Source organism: Notamacropus eugenii, chromosome 2 (assembly GCF_028372415.1).
Source record: "Notamacropus eugenii isolate mMacEug1 chromosome 2, mMacEug1.pri_v2, whole genome shotgun sequence".
Classification (NCBI taxonomy): Eukaryota; Metazoa; Chordata; class Mammalia; order Diprotodontia; family Macropodidae; genus Notamacropus; species Notamacropus eugenii.
Genome location: NC_092873.1, coordinates 108675338 through 108692509, shown reverse-complemented (window position 1 = coordinate 108692509; position 17172 = coordinate 108675338). Strand labels below are relative to the sequence as shown.

At 35.5% G+C, this 17172-nt stretch overlaps 1 protein-coding gene and 1 long non-coding RNA gene across 14 annotated transcripts in view; one reads left to right on the top strand and one right to left on the bottom strand.

Annotated features, from left to right (window-relative positions):
* LOC140526263 (uncharacterized) overlaps positions 1-3871 on the bottom strand; it is a 39615-nt gene extending 35744 nt beyond the window's left edge. The window contains exon 1 of the long non-coding RNA XR_011974301.1: positions 3779-3871. This is a non-coding gene — a long non-coding RNA (uncharacterized lncRNA). The remainder of the gene's footprint in view (positions 1-3778) is intronic.
* The window catches only part of SUPT3H (SPT3 homolog, SAGA and STAGA complex component), a 654394-nt gene that overhangs the window by 454350 nt on the left and 182872 nt on the right, over positions 1-17172 (top strand). For 12 of the 13 annotated variants that reach the window (XM_072642333.1, XM_072642332.1, XM_072642324.1 and 9 more), the window contains 3 exons: positions 496-582; positions 7985-8075; positions 14262-14401. In XM_072642333.1, coding sequence (XP_072498434.1) covers positions 496-582; positions 7985-8075; positions 14262-14401 — 318 coding nt within the window. Of the gene's footprint in view, positions 1-495; positions 583-4373; positions 4879-7984; positions 8076-14261; positions 14402-17172 lie in introns of those variants that run through there. The other variant, XM_072642335.1, reaches the window with a different exon arrangement.

The following is a 17172-nucleotide window of genomic DNA, read 5'->3' as shown; positions in this document are numbered from 1 at the left end:
TACTGTTTTTGTTGATCTTTTTAACTTCTGAATAGGCCTATTTCAAGTCATACCAGCATGGGAGCTCAGATTAATAATATACTTATTCAACGAGTGATACTGAGTGAAACCATTGCTCATATGGGTATGAAGGATAAAATTTCATAAAATTATTTTCAGGTGCATTAATGTAATTTAGGAAGCTGAGCGTCAAGATTTTTTTTGCATGAAAGAAATCAAAGATTTCTGTTTATTGTATCATGTTGCAGGTGTGCTCATAAGTTTAATCTAATTGCATTTTTTGGCATCCTAAAACACAGGGCGTTTGGCTTTTAAATTCTTTAATGTATTTGCTGAATATCCCCAAAGGTTTTTCATTCTTGGTACATTTTGAAGTTAGAATTTGTCTTTCCTGAGACATCCTGCCTGCTTTGTGTTTACCTTTAATTTTATCTTAACCTAATAAGTAAAGCACATGTTGTAGAAGTGGATTCCACATTTCCCTCTTGTTTTTAGTTGCAGCAAGCAGCTGAAGTTTCACAGTTACGAGGAGCCAGAGTGATTTCTGCGGAAGATCTTCTTTTTCTGATGCGCAAAGACAAGGTAAATACAAAAATGATCTTCTCACTAAAGTATGACTTCTGAAGGAGGTTACCGATGGTAAGTATAGTGTTCTGGGCCTTGTTATACCTGAAGTACAAAATGCGCTTATTGTTAGTTGATTAATTTGTTAGCTAATGTTGTTCGTTAATTCTTCTTTCATGAACACTTCTGGAAAAACTGAATTGAGTTTTAATCATCTGGTCACTTGTCCTTTAAAGTCATGTTTACTCAGCACCAACGCCAGATTTGGTAGGCAGCTCTTAATGACTGTGTTATTACTAGCTATGAGACAACTTTTCTCATAATACTATCATCCTTATCATTATTGTCACTGACCCTCTTATAATAATTAACTATATAATAAAAAAGTGCATTCTTTTGGTGCTGATGCACTGGCAATGAAATCGTGAAAAGCAGACAATCAGTGGTCAGTGTCTTGAATGTGTAGATGTCTGTAGTATCTTCTTTGGTAATGGGATATCCTGGAAACAATGCTGAATTTATAGTCAAAGTACCTTGACCCAGTTCTTAGTGTTTTTACTCTTTGTGTGAGTTTGGACTTAGCTCTCCGATCCTCAACTTCCTCCTATGTAAAATAAGAGACTAGATGATATCTGAGGTCCCTCCCAGCTGAAAAATCCTTGTTCTTATGATCTTGATTTTAATCTCTTTAAGATAATTTTATCTCATTTTTAATTATGATAATAAATTATGTAAACTTTGAATAATTCAAAGATATACTCATGTGTGATTTTAATACTTTGAAATAAGCCTCTAAGTCAGTTGACCCACTGAAAAATACCCTAGTGTTATGACTTCAAATAAAGCATTTTGTCTAAAACACTGAACTATATGAATTCTTATTGAACAATCATAGTGCACTAAAATGGGTATGTTTCTAATAAAAATTTTTACCTTTTGGAGAACCTGGGTTACTCCTTGTGTTTTTCCCAGGTTTCTCTTTTTTCCTTGCTCATCTGCTGTTCAGCCACCTTTTTATATGTAAGCCACCTTTCTTCTAGAACAGTGTACCCTTTTGGTTAGTCTGATTAACATCCTTTTTCATGTTCTGTCGTATTCAACAAAACTTTTCATTTGAGGTAACTAAAGATCAAATTAGACTAGACCTTTCACACAATGTTTTACCTGTGTTTGTGAGAAATGTGTGAAATTATCACATAATCTGATTTGAATCTAAATTTAATTCAACATACATTTAATCTATGGGGAAGCTGGGTGGTCCCATGGATAGAATGTTGGACCTGGAGTCAGAAAGACTTATCTTCCTGAGTTCAAATGTGACTTCAGACACTTACTAGCTGTGTGACCCTGGGTAAGTCACTTCACCTTGTTTGCCTCAGTTTCCTTATCTGTGAAATGAGCTGGAGAAGGAAATAGGAAACCATTTCCATTTCTTTGCCAAGAAAACCCAGAAGGGTCACAGAGAGTCAGACATGACTGAAAAGCAGCTAAACAAAAATTTATGCTATGCCTCCTACTGCTTGTGTAGTAAGTACTCTCTTGGTGACTATTGGGTTACAAAGGATAGACCAAGAGAGGGCCCCTCCCCCCAAGGTTCTCATAGCCTATTTCAGAGAGCTAGATTTGGGGAAGCTTAGCAATCATTTCAAGCTCCTGAGGGTTTGGTACAGACCACATAGCACTGAGTCCTTCTGAGGCAGGAAGGAATTGTCCCAGAGAATTCTTGAATACCACAGAGCTGGGCATATAGGGGATGCTTAGTCTTTGAAGTTCTAGCTTTGTGTGTTAGATACTATAGATTGTAAGTGCTGGGAACATATTGATTAATTTGTGCTAATGGAATTCAGTATAAAGCAAAGGTTACCATGGGATATGAGATTAGTTGGAAGATTTCTAGAAGGAGCTAAACCTTAAAAGAAAAATATGTTTAGTATCGTAGAAAAGATGAGAGGAAATCTTTTGGGTAAGGGAAACAGCATTAGTGGAGATGAAGTCATAACTGGGGTTTGTGTAGAAAGCAGGCAGGACATCTGTCTCAGTGGAATGAAGATACCATTCTGGGAAGTAGCAAGATGTGAGTCTAGATAGGGAAAGGCATGTTGGTCCATAGGGTGTTTATACATTTTTCTCCCACCTGATCTCAAGGGAGAAATACTTCTTTCTTATTATAAAGTCAAGTCACAGCATCTTGTTGCTGCAAGGGATCTTGGGATTGGCCTTTGGTATGCTTAACCAGGTTCATTCACTTGGGTTATATCACCAGGTTTACCCATGCTCCATAAGGAAGTCTCCCAATCAGCAAAAAGCTTTTGGTTCTCCAAAACACCTTGTAAATAGTAACAACAACATCTGACATTTATTTACCTGGCATTTTAAGGTTCAGGTTATCAAACATTTGAGTGCAAGGCATTCTGATTCCTCATAAGAACCCTACAAGTTAGGGTCGTACAAGCACAATTTCCCCCTTTTTACAGATCAGGAAACTGAGCTTCAGAGAAGTTAAGTGATGTGCACATGGCCATATAGCTAAAAAGTTTTAGAGACAAGATTCAGATCCAGATCTCTCCAGACTGCTTATCCTATCCATCACTCCTTCTTTACTAAGCTGCCTCACTGACCACTCTCTAAGTGACCACTCTTTCTCTCACCAAGGAAGAGCATCCAGAATTCTGGCAATCTTACAGTCAAAGAATACTTATTTCCAAGGTAAATCAATTAATACAGAGATATTCCCCATCAAATGCTTTTCCACACTTCTCATTACAATAAATCTTACAATAATGCTAAATTTCTCAAAACAATCAAATTTAGTTGCTGCCAGAGTCCAAGTCTACTGGTAGCATTAAATATATTTTTTTTAAGGTTGGTGCATTCTACACAGTTATATACAATTTAAATGGAGAAGGCAGTACACAGTGTTCCTCTAACTGCTCAATTCACTAGCAAATCATGACATCACCTTCCTGATAGCACTATCCTCTTCGAGAACCAAGGACAAACAACAAACTGTTAGTAGTAGTAATAGCTGTGCCACTGGGTACCAAACTTGTCAGTTCCAGCTGAGCAACACAGTTCTTTCCTTCCTTCCCTTCTTCCTTCGTTCCTTCTTTCTTTCTTTCCTTCCTTCTTTCCTTCCTTCCTGCCTGCCTTCCTTCCTTCCTCTCCCTTCTTTCCCTCCTCTCCCCTTTATCTACATAGGGAATGATACCCTTACCTGCAGGCGCTCTGTCCAGAAGAATATAAATTTTGATCCCTGAAACCTCGAAAGATATCTTGGGGTTTACAGAGTAAATTTCCTTTTTATGGACCATGCCTTAAACCCAAATCACTCTGGCTCTCATTGATTGGCTAACAGTAGGTCCCAGCCCAAGCCTCACTTGGTCATTGTTTGACTCAGAATGAGTGTAAATAGCAATTGTTTCTGTTTTGGCCAGAAACCCTGAAAGTCTTCCCCTTCCAGATTGAACTTTTATTTTTGACTAGGTAGATTCTTTGCCTCATACTATACCTAGCCTTAATCACTGAATGAGCATTGCTTCACACAAACTGAGACCTGGGAAAGCCCTTAGCTTAAAAAGGCCAAGGACTCTCACTGCATCCTGGGCCATCTCCAAACATACTGATTTGTATGTTGCCAGTGGACCCAGATGATTCCAGAGGAGAGAATGAGACTGATGACTTTACACAGCCCTTCCTCACTTAAATCCAGTTCACTTGCAAGTCATGACATCACTTTCCTGAAGTCATGGTCCTCTTCATAAAGGAAAGACAAAACAAGAACAGTGGACTGTGTCCTTCCACTGCCCAAGAAGAGTGTACTGGTCTTCTGAGCATTGAAGTTCAGGGGCAGGGCAAGGATAGTGGTCAAATTTTCTTATACTTCTTCTAGAAGATTAATGATGTTGGTACCTCTGGAATCCCCTCTTTGTGCTTCATGCCCTGGAAAGATCTCCAAAAGTGTATAACATTCCTTCCTTCTACCTTAAAAATCTTCACCACCAAGGTATGAGTTGTTGGAATTGTATAGCTCTTCACAATTGGAATAGTGGAGCAACTACTTTATGCCACATCCATGCCAAAGAATCTGGGAGTTGCTGCCATGTCTCTTTTATAAAACAGGAGGACACAACATCATCCAGGCATCATTGGATCATAAAAGGAATACTGAATGTGAAAACTACAAGTTCTTATCCCATCACTCACTAACCAGACACATCGTTTAAATATCTAGGAGCCTTTGTTCCCTCACATGAGAAAACTGGAGTTTTTGTAACACCTGCCCTTCTCCTAGGAATGCTCTAAGGATTGTTTAAGGTAATATGTATGAAAGCACTTTGTAAATTCTAAAGCACTGTGTTATTTTAACATTGGCGGTCATAAACAGAAGTCCCTTCATCACCGTGTAAGGATTGGGTGCCAAAGATGATGCTTCTATAACCACACACAGGGTGTCTGTACCTTGTACTGAGCCAGGTGATAACTAGTGATATAGCTCTAAAAAGAAGACCATTAGTTAACCAGCCATAATCGAGAAAATACTACATAGGTATAGCCAAAGATTTTGCACACTGACATACAGTGCTATGTAGTTTTTACTACACTTACCCTTTCAGCGGATATATCCTCTAAATGTCCAGGAAAAATGGATTCAAGACAACCAGCATTTTCTTCTCAGGGATTTATATTTTTAATATATAAAGTTCATTTAACATATTCTTTAAGTTTGCATATGCCTATGTAGATCAAAAATACGTTTCAAGCAAGATTATTACCAGCCTGTTGTCATGTCATAATTTTAGCCTGTATTGTTCTTTCTCCTGTTCCTTCTCACAGACTATACCGCTAAAATGAAAGAGTCTGAGAGTACCCCATTGTTCTGTCCTGTGTGGGTATATCCTCCAGTGATGCAGCTTGTACCCCACCCATGCCCGCCCACCTTTGTGATTCTAATCCACGTTTCCCCATTACTTCATAACAGGAAGTCCATTCAGCACCAGAATGAGACCTCAATTTCTCTTTATTTATACTGAAGCTCATGGATTGCCCATTGGTTTTCCCTTTATTCTTACACAGTGACCAGCCCATCTTAGCCAGTCTTACTTACATTTCCTTGATGATATGCTACTTCCCCTATCTGATTCCCTGTTTGTAATGTCTGATAACCTGTTTGCACTCACCACACCCCTCTTCCCAGCCCTTTGGGTGATCATCAGAGAATAGTATCTATGATTCTAACCCAGTATCATCAACTAGAATCTTTTCTAAGTTATAGTTGGAGCAGAAAAAGGTTCTTGGTGACAAAGAAAATAAAATCCTAAGTTAAATATAGTGATTAAAGACAGTTTTTCTAAGAAATTCGTTGACTATATTTTTATAAGTAATTTCCTTGAACCTTAGAGGTACAAGCAGGAACAGAATAGAATTAATTCATAATAAAAATTATTCTATCCTTACTTGAAGTTCTTAAACAAGGGCTGCATGATTACTCCTCAGATAAATTATAGAAGGAATCTTTTTAGGGGGTATGAACTGGATTAGATGGGCCCTCAGATTTCTTAGAACCCTGAAATTCTGCTGTTCTACATATCTCTGTTAATGTCTGTAATGTATAATATAGTAACATTCCATTATGTTCATGTACCATAATTTGTTTAAGCATTCTCTTATTGATGGGAATTTAATTCATTTCCATTCTTTACTGCCACACACAAAAAAATGTTTTGTTGTATATTTGGACTTTATTCTTATCAATTACTTGCTTGGGTTATAAGCCCAAAATGGAATCTCTAGAGGACAAATATTTTAGTCAATTTATTTGCATAATTTCAAATTGTTTTCCAAAGTGATTGTGCTGATTCACAGTTCCACCAATAATACACTTGTGTGACTATTCCACAAGCTCCCCATATTGATTATTCCCATCTTTTGTCATTTTTGCCAATTTTCAGAGTGCAAGGTAAAACCTTGGGGTTGTTTTGAATTGCATTTTTATTATTATTTCATATTTGGAGCATTCTTTAACGTGGTTCTTAATAGTTTGTAATTCTTCATATCCTTTGCTCATCTATTGGGTACTTGCTTTTGGGTAGAGACATATCTGTGTTAATTGTTTATATATTTTGATACCAACCATTATCAGAGAAATTTGATATAAAAGTAGTTTTTTTCCCATTTGATCATTTTCCTTCTTATCCTTAGGTAGATTTTCTTTGTATAGTTTCATATAATAAAAGTTATTTGTTTTATCTTTTCTAATTGCCTCTATTCCTTGTTTTTTTAAGAATACATCTCTTACTCATAGCTATGAAAGGTATATGATCTCTTTCTCTTCTCATTTTTTATAATACAGTCTTTAATATAATAAGATCATGAATCTAATTAGAATATATTGTGGAATGTGGCAAGGTATTGAACCAAACATAATTTCTTCCAATCTGCTTTCTAGTTTTTCCAGTATTTTTAAAAATAAAATAGGAAGTTCTTTCCTAAGTAATTTATGTTTTCTGGGCTTATCAAACACTGATTTATTGAGTTATGTTACTTTAGATTCTCCTTTGTGTAGTTGTTTCATTGATCTACCTCTCTTTTTAAACTAATACCAGATGGATTTGATGATGGTTGTTTTATAATGTATTTTGAGATCTAGAATGATCTATATGCTAGAAGTGAAGTCCCCCTTTATCCTTACCTCTTTTCATTATTTCCCTTAGTATTCTAGAGCTTTAATTTTCCCAAATCGATTTCGTTATTTCATTGAGTTCTATAAAATACCCTTTTGATAATTTAATTGGTATAACATTAAAACTAAATTAATGTTGATAGTATTGTTGTTTTTATTATGTTGGCATGGCCCATCCATGAGGACTAGCTGTTCCTCCAACTTTTAAAGTTGTTCTTTATTTCTTAAAGGAGCACTTTGTAAGCTTGAGTCCCACATGTTTTATCCATTTTGTAGTTATTTAGAGTGAGATTTCTCATTCTGTTATTACCTCTTGGATTTTATTATTACTATGTAGAAATGATATTGATTTGGGGGAGTTTATTTTGTAGCTTATAACTTTGCTGAACCTATTGTCTCAAATTTTTTCTTTGCTTATTTCCTGGTATTTTCTAAGTAAACCATCATATCATTAACACTTAAGGATAGATGAAATTTTAATGGTTATTTTTCATCCTTTTACATTATGTATAATGAGCCAGGTACATTACTGTAAATGATTATTTCATGCAGGTTCATTAATTTTATTTATCTTAATCATTTTAATGGTTTTTGCCAACATTTCATTTTCTTATTTATTTACTAAACACCTTGCACATAGCAAGCATATAATAATTACTTTAATTGAACTGAATAGTTTATAACCATTAATATAACACTTTGTATAATCTTTCCTAATTGGTTTATATTTTTCTTTAATAGAAAAAGCTTAAGAGATTGCTGAAATACATGTTTTTCCGAGACTACAAATCTAAGATTGTCAAAGGTATAGAGGAGGATGATCTTCTGGAAGGTAATTATATATACACCCTATGAATGTATGCACATACATACTCCCCCATACACATATACACATAATAACAAGTAGCATTTAATTGCTCTTTATAGTTTCAAAGTGCTTTATATACATTATCTTATTTGATTGATTTGTGCACATATTTTTGAATATAATGTGTATGTGGTATGTATGTATATACTGTACTATAAGAACCTTCAAAATACTGAGTTAGCAGTTTAAACTTAATATTTTCTGATTAAATGACTTCAGAAAAGGAAATATTTTCATTCTTCCTGTAAATGATAAGTGAACTGCTTAGTGTCAGAATTTCATCCAACTAGGAAATTGGTATTTATTGACAGGAGAATTGATCTCAGTATGTGTAATATTAGTGTGTCATCTATGATGAACGAAAATGCATACATGCAAACCTCTGAAATTCTTTGAATTTCATCTTGAATAGACATTTGTTAGCCTAGTATCAATGGTACTGGACATATTTTATGAAATAACTAGATTCTAAAGTCATTTAATTCTGATGTATGACTGCTATACTCTTCTAGTGCTGTTTAAAGGAATATGTAAGGTATAATTTTTTTATTTAACTTTCTTCCTACTAACTCAATTCCATTTTAAAGACTCCAATCTGACAATCTGAATTTAAGTCCTGGCTCCACTATTTACTACCAATGTGACCTTTAACTCTTAGATATTTCTGGGGAACACTTTTAGATGCAACACATTTAGATTTACTTGATTTTTTCTTGGTTTTATTGAACTTCAACTGAAGGAGTATTGTGTTGTCAAAATATTAATATAACATATTTTGTACAGAGTTAAAAATTCTTATTTTAAAGTTTTGATGTAAAGGGACTTAGCCTTAACCTGATCACAGTTCTGACCATGAGTTCAAATCTAATGCTCCTTCTACTATATTATATTTCCTTCTCTGAGTGTCAGTTTCCTCTTCTGTAGAATGAAAAGATGAGATTCAACTATCTTTAAGATCCCTTTCATCTAGCATACTGTGATTCTCTAAGCTTAATCATTTGAAAATAGATATATCTAATAGACATGTTTCTAATGATAACAGTTCTTAAAGTCATTTTACTATTATAGATTTAAAGCTTGAAGGGATCTTATAGGTCATGTAGTTGGAGGATCATGAATCTGCAGCTGGAAGGGACCAGAGATTAAAAGGAATTTAGTCCAACCCTCTTATATCACAGATGAAGAAATGGAGGGAGGGGGAGGTTGAGAAAGCTCACCTGCAGTCACACAGCTAGTAATGACTAGGGAGACAGATCTCTGATACTAGGACTAGAACCAGATCTTCTGATTCCTAAGTCTGCTGTGTTTTCCATTATACTGCATTGCTCCATATCTGGTTTACTAATTTTAGGATAAAGGCAAAAATTATTTCATACTTTCAGGATTCTCTTGTTTATAGGCTTCCATCTTATCAGTGCTCAAAGTTTTTGTCAGATGAGTTTATACGATCAACCCTTCCTTCAAGAATATATGTGTGTGCATGTATGTATGTATGTATATGTATATGTGTATATATATTTCATATATACACACATCTATATCAAAGAGAAGTTGTAAAAATTATCAATTAAGTAATTAGTTTTGATCAAGATAATATTAATGAAGGATTTGAGCAATTTTTTGCTTTTTTTATTAATCTAAACTGACATAATACATGAGGAATTATTTCTTTGTTGAGGCAAGTTGAACATCAGGTAGCAACATTATGTACGTCATGTAAATTAACTGTTTTGAAAATGATTAGATCATCTCATACTCTGGAAGAAATCATTTACTAGCAACCTTCACTTCATAAAACTAATTCTTCTTTGGCTACAAGATCATTCTTTTTTGTTTTCATTTTGTTATCGAATAATTTATTTTTAGAGGGCGTACTTCTTTAAAAATTAGATTTTATTGATGCCTTTTGTCTTGACATCAGTCATTTCTTCTCCCTCCCCATTCAGATGGAATTCCAACTCATCACTTTAAAAGAAAAAACTTACACAAAAACATCTGTACTTGACATGTATTCAGTGTTTTGTTCTAGTCCCCCACCTTTTTGCTATGAAGGAGAATTATTCAATGTTCAACTTCCTTTAAAAAGAGAATTTTTAGATCAAATTCCTTCACAAGGGCACACTCTCTCTTACCAACACTCTCCAATAAATAACATACAATATAAACAACTTTATTTATATAACACATAGAGTGTTCTCTCCGTGGCTCTGGGACTCACCTGCTTCTGAGAGCCTCCCAATTTGTCAGCTCCAGCTGTCTGGTATCTGTGAAGCAGGCAATCAGTGAATCTCCAAGTAACCTTGTCACTAAAGTGCCAGTTACTTCATTCTCCTCTCCCTCTTTTCCAATGTGCTTCATCATTCACATTGGCTACTAGTTATCTCAGTATCCTTTGTTTTTCAAAATTTGTGCCATAACTAGTCTCAGAAAAATGAATGTATTTCTTTCTCAAGGAACTATGTAGGAAAGTCTCATTCAGTTGAACTATACCATGATCATTTAAACATGATTAGGAGGGTGATGCTAAACCTGGCACTTCAGTGCTAATCATTCTTGGAAATGGGGAGGGAAGGAAATGCTGAACCAATTAATAGAGTAATAAAGACATGAAAATTTTTAATTTATTTAAGAAAACTTTTCTTTTTATGGCATCTTTTTCATATTAAAATTAGTATGCCAATCAAAAGTTAAATTTGTCTGTTAATTCTAACAAAGTATTTAATCTCTCTAATTGGCAACATTTTGTTAGCCATCATTTTGGGTAATAAAACATACTTGAAAATAATAACTGCTTCCTTTACCCTCCCCTCTCTTCCTTTCTTCTCTACCCTATCCTATCCTCTGCCATCCTCTCCTTTTCCTTCCCTTCTCTTTTCTTTCCCCTCCCTTCTGCTCCCCTCTCTGCCCAATCTCTGTGTCTTGTCCTAGACTGCAAGCACAGCCACCAGCGATCAGTCACTGATTGGCCCAGTCTCACAGCTTGTCAGCGCAGAAACTTTAACTTGCTCTGTTTTTCCAATCTGAGCCTGTTGTCCACTCCTTAAGCATCCTGGTGGTTCACTGGTACCCACCGCATGATGCCAGAGTTAATGCAGATATCTGATTTTCTTTAGCCCTACTGCAGGTCAGAATTCTCAAGCTCAAACAATCCACCAGCTTCAGTATGTCCAGCAAGGGGTGGAGGTGCAAGGTTCAGTGAGGGGAATACATAATTATATAATGCTCCTGTGTTTAGCAGTTGAACAAATATTATGTCATCCGACCCTTACAACAACCTGTGAGGTGGGTGCTATATTATCATCATTTTGCAAACAGCGATTAAATGACTTTCCCAAGAGTTACACAACTAGGGTGTATCTGAGGCTCAATTTGAGTTCAGGTCTTCCTAATTCCAGGCCCAGCATTTTGTTGTCCACTAAGCCACCTTGTTATACCTGTAGCAGACCCCAGGCATGTGCCACTATGTTTCTTTCTCCACCTATTCTCCCCTCATCTCCAACCTCTCTACCCCACCTTTTAAAAATAATTCTGATATATATATAATCTTAGGACTTTGGGCCTTACACAGGGACCTTACAGGTCATTTCATTAAGCATTCTTCTCTTTTGATAGAAGAAAAAAATAGACACTCAGACAGATGTTATGACTTATCTAAGGATCAGATTATTTAGTAACAGACTAGTAGCAGAAGATATTGAGGTATCCAGTGTTCTTCTGACTTCTAGTTCTGTGTTCTTTCTATTCCTATTCGTTTATATTAGTTTTCCTGTCAATTAATCTGACATTCCAGTAAGATGTAAGTTTCTTGAGAGTTGAGACTAGTTCTGTTTTTAATGCCCCTAGAATGCTGTTTTGTGCCCAGCAAACACCTAACATGTTTTTTAATCAGATTGAATTATTTAGAACTATTAAAATATAACTGGATTCCATTCCAATTTCTTAGAAGTGTTCTTTATCCCCTTTAGAATAAATTTGTTGGGGGTTTTTTATGTCTGATTCTTCATGACCTCATTTGGGGTTTTCTTGGCAGAGATACTGGCATAGTTTGCCATTTCCAGCTCATTTACATATGAGGAAACTAAGGCGAAGAGGGTTAAGTGACTTGCCAGGGTCCCACAGCTAGTAAGTTTCTGAGACCAGATTTGAACTTAAGTTTTCCTTAAGCAGACCCAGCAATCTATTCACTGCACCACCACCTTAAAAATAAATTAGATACATACAAAACTTCCCTTGCTTCAGGTTTTATCCCTTTTAATTCTCCCAGGAGCTTTCCTGTTCCTCTCATTCCCTTACACTTTTTTTAAACATCTTTTCTCTTCTAGAGTAAAAATCTGTTATAGACTGAGTAGAGATAGATCCATTGCTGATTCTCCTCTAAAGCTATCACATTCAGTTTTGTCTTTCCTCATTGTCACCACTTGTAAATTAGATATACAGTGAATCTTTTAACTTAGGAGTCTTACAAAGAGATATTAACATATACCAACTAACCTCTGAGATCACTGTTTAAGATGGAGATTGTCAACTTCTTAACTTTTAACTGCTAAGTAATGAAGCCTTAGAGCTGAAAGGGACCTTAGAGATCATGGAGTTCAGTCCCCTTCTTCAAGTCCCACCTTACTCATTGCTTTATAAAATATTAACAGGACAGCACATGGAAGCGATGTGAGCCAGTCTTTAAGATAAATGCATCCTTGGGTAATGCCATGGAAAAAACTGAAGATTAGAAACGCAGGATTTTCTTTTTTTCTGCAAATATAACTTCTTTTGACTTTGAAGCAGAATAGGTCAGATCTTTTCAGTTTAAAAAACAATTCATGAATCTGGTGAATGCCGATAATTTTTGAACACCAGATATAACAGATCTCACATTTATCAGCCATGGACAGAAATTTTTAAAATACGTTTGAATGAATGAATTTATTCCAGATCACAGGTGGATCAGTCATGGATTTACGTTGTAAAGGAAAAAACACCAGGCTTAGTTGAAGGAAAAATTAGGGACCGAATCTTACCCCAGACCAACTTTGTGACCATTGGGGCAATTCACTTAGCCTCTCAGAGACTCAATTTCCTAATTTACAAATAGGAATATTACTTGTCATATCCCTAATACATGGTTGTTATGAGGAAAGTGCTTTATTAATCATTAAGGTTCATTACAAATGCTGCCTCTTATTCTTTTTTAATTCACACAAGAGTAGAGTTAGAAAGGCTTACTTAAAAATCATTTCCCCTTATCTTACAGATTTTGGATGTCCTTTTTAATCCTGGACACTTAGTAAGTAGAGGACCATCTTTATCTTAGTATTCATATTATCTTGCCCAGCCAAAAAACAAGTTTGACACAATCTTAAATTTTAAAATTTGTCTCTTTTTTTTTCAAGTTTTTGCCACATTCATTTAATTTTCTCCTATATTGCTGCTTTCTACAGCAGCAGAAAAAGGTTAAGAGACCAAAATCCAAATGATAATTTTCACTAATTTTCTCAGCTGTGAGGCCTGAAGTGGGCTTCAATTTCCTCATCTATAAAATGAATGGAACCAGCATAAAGCACTGGTAGGATACAACTCCCTGGGGTCTCTTCTGGTTCTGCATCTATGATCCAATGTCCCTGAGTCTTAAAGCTAGTGAAGTATTACAGAAACAGTTGGACTGCCCAGCATGGATTAGACAGCTCAAATCTGAAGACAGGTGGGGCTACATTTTTTATTGCCTTCATGTTCTTGTAGATTCTTCATATATATACAGGCTAACAGGGAGCTTTACTAGTGAAGACTTTTCTGTAAGTAAGAATTGGTAAGAACTGACTCACATTTGGACAAAATAATAGCAGCAATAAAAAAACAAGGAGCAAAGTATTCTGCAGACCTGTGCAGTATAATATTTTTCTTGCCCCTGTAAGGTAAGTAAGCAGGTCATGTTGTCACCATTCATAGAAGAGAACCCACAATACCAAGTGATTTTCCCAAGGTAAGAGTGTTCTTGATTCCCCTTCACTGATTTAGGAGAAAGACAAGAACATTCTCCTTTTTAAAATTCATTTGATTTGATTCCAAAAGAATTATGTACAAATTCCACATGGAATAATTGATTTTGTTTTCCAGAGTCGCTGACAAAATTATCTTTGTTTTCTTATTTACATGAAGACAAATTCAGCAGCAGTAGCAATGTCAACAAAAGGCAGAAAATCGCCCAGGACTTTCTCCACTCTATCGATCAGACAGGAGAACTCTTGGCTATGTTTGAAGATGATGAGATTGATGACATTAAGCAAGAAAGAATGGAGGTACGGTACTTTCTCTCTTCTTCCTCCTTTTCTCCAGTCTGTTGTAGTATATGATTGGCCTAACAGTATTTTTTCTTACCCTCCTTTTACTGATTTCTTTCTTAATCTTTGTATTGTCATTAATTTTACATATTCCATCCTGAAGGAAAAGTAATGATTTCCCTTTGCTTATCTTCTTCAAAGCAAAAAATGGCCTCCAAGAGTATTTAAAATGCATTCTGTCAACTACTGCTTAATATTCCTTTCTTGTGGTCATATGAGCAATGTGGCTAGCTCTGTATTTAATTAGCAGAGTATTTCTGCCTACTCTTGCCATATAGATAGACAGACAGACAGACAGACAGATAGATAGATAGATAGATAAATAGATAGATAGAGGTAGATGTGTAGGCCTTCCCATTTCGGTGTGTAGACATTTCCTCTGCCCATGTATCCATTCGTGTGTCTGTTCCTATAGCATGGTTGAAGATTATATTTACAAAGTCATATGTATATGCATGTACAGCTCAGAAGTACTGACATTGTGTTTATTTTTCCTTGATACTTCTATTTTGCTCATATCTTATTTTTAGACTGCATCAAAAAAACTTCGGGTTTCCTTTTTCCTCCCATTGTGATCTTTTCTGCCATGGCAGTAGGAATTGTCTCCATCTGGCATTCTCTCCTTTGCTCTTTTCTTCTGTTATTCTTGCTACTCCTCAATTCTCCTTTTATTTATAACCTTCTCCTTTTTCCTCTAACCTGCGATCTGCTCATATTTGCTTCTCACTTTGCCCTTCCCCTTTTCACCTTTTTTCCTTACTTTTTCTCTAAGTCATTCTTTCACATTTTCCTAGATGAAAAATAACTACATTTTTATCTTTCTTTAATCATAGGAGACATCTCCTGCTGATCTTGAAGAAAAAATTTCTTGTATCAATGGCCTTTTTGTCAATGAAACAAGTTTATCCATTTTTCCATTAAAAAACAGATATTATGTAAAAGTTAATGTAAAGAAGTCATAATATATTAGAGGCAGAAAGGACCTTTCCATTTTCCTACCCCTACCCCCATTTTGCAAATGATATAACTTAGACTTAGAGAGGTAAAATGATTTACCTGTGGTAACACAGAAAAAAAAGTCATGGGTTCAGGAGTTATGGCTTCCATCCTGTTCTTTTTTCCTAAAAAATGTATTGACTCTCTTGTCACTGTGAATATAGTATGCATTGCAGTTCATTAATGACCACTTTTTAAATATATATCTACTTTTTTAACCTAATAGTTAAAAAAAGATAAATTTGATCACTTTAGGTATAGGCCTATGTGATAAAAAATTAATGTTCAGACAGCATTTGATATTGGGCACTCAGCCATCTTTCTCTGATTTATATAGTTATATTGCTGTAACTTCAAGTTAGTGATAGCTGTTTGCTAGCAGCAGTTCTGAACATCAACCTATCTCCAGAATTGAAGGCTTGATTCTGTTCTCTTGATGGCTGCTCAGTTTCCTCACCTGTAAAATGGACTGATAACATTCCTTTTCTCTATCTCAGGGGAATTTCATCATGGTTAATTTTGTTGGTACATCTTACAGATATGAGAAATATTAATTCTTATTGCTATTATTATAATTTTGCTTTCAAGAAATCACTAATTCTGCCCTGCTTTTTTAAGTGGGAAAACAAGGTAATGCCAGCCCTCCAAAGGATGGGTGGCTATTGTGTTAAGTTGCCTACTTTATCATAGTTTCTCCATGCAGTGGAATATAATTATCCCATGTTAAGTTTTGGAGGAAGTCCAATAGACATACATGCTTTATAAACTTTAACAACCTTCTTTAAAGAATTAGTATGCTTAGATCATGAACTGTGATCTAAAGGCAGTGTTCCTTTTAGGTATCAATTACCTCAGAAATGTGTGGTTATCTTGGTTTTGGACAACTGCAAATGGTTTTAGTTCCACTTTGCCTTGGGCCAAAAACATGCTAAGTTGTCCAAAGCAGATGATAAACACATATTTCTGATGTCATTATGTCCTAAACAGGATATGATTGTTTAGTGGCATGGTTTCATTTGTGATGCATTATCCAGAAAGAAAATATTGTTTATGCTTTATTTTTAAAACATTTTTTTAAAATTATATTTTCAAGCCAGCAAAATGTGTCATGAGCTTCTGCACTACTTTACATTCGTTTTTCACTCCTGTGTATTGAGGAATATTTAGCACGACTTGTGAGCATTAGTGAAATTGAACAAATAGCTTTTCAGTTTTGCCTGGAAAATCTCTATTAACCAAACCCATTGCCTGGAAGGGCGTCCCACCACAACCAGAGAAAGAACAGATCCTGAGATCCCCATAGCAAACACTGAACTCCTGATAATGGTCCTGTTATTCTGGAAAATGATGAGTCAACAAGGTGCCAGTAAACTCATAGCAGTGCTGAGATTTACAAGGTAGAAAGACCAAGAATGTACTCATAAGGTACTTTGCCTTGGTGTATAGCTAATGCATGCATGCATGCACATACATGCACAAACACGCATGCACACACACATATTATGGACAGTGTAACCAGCATATTCATGACCATCTTAAATAGTTAGAAAACTAATTCAGCTCTGTGAAGGCCACACAAATTAGATGGGTCACTTCACGAAACTTTGCTTTGTTATTGTAAAAACCTTTCTTGCCTGGATGACAAAGAGTAGCCTTGAGATGCTCCTTGTCCAAATAACAAACACTGTAGCTGGGGGGTGGGGGTAGGGGAAAGCTGAACTTGTAGACATAAC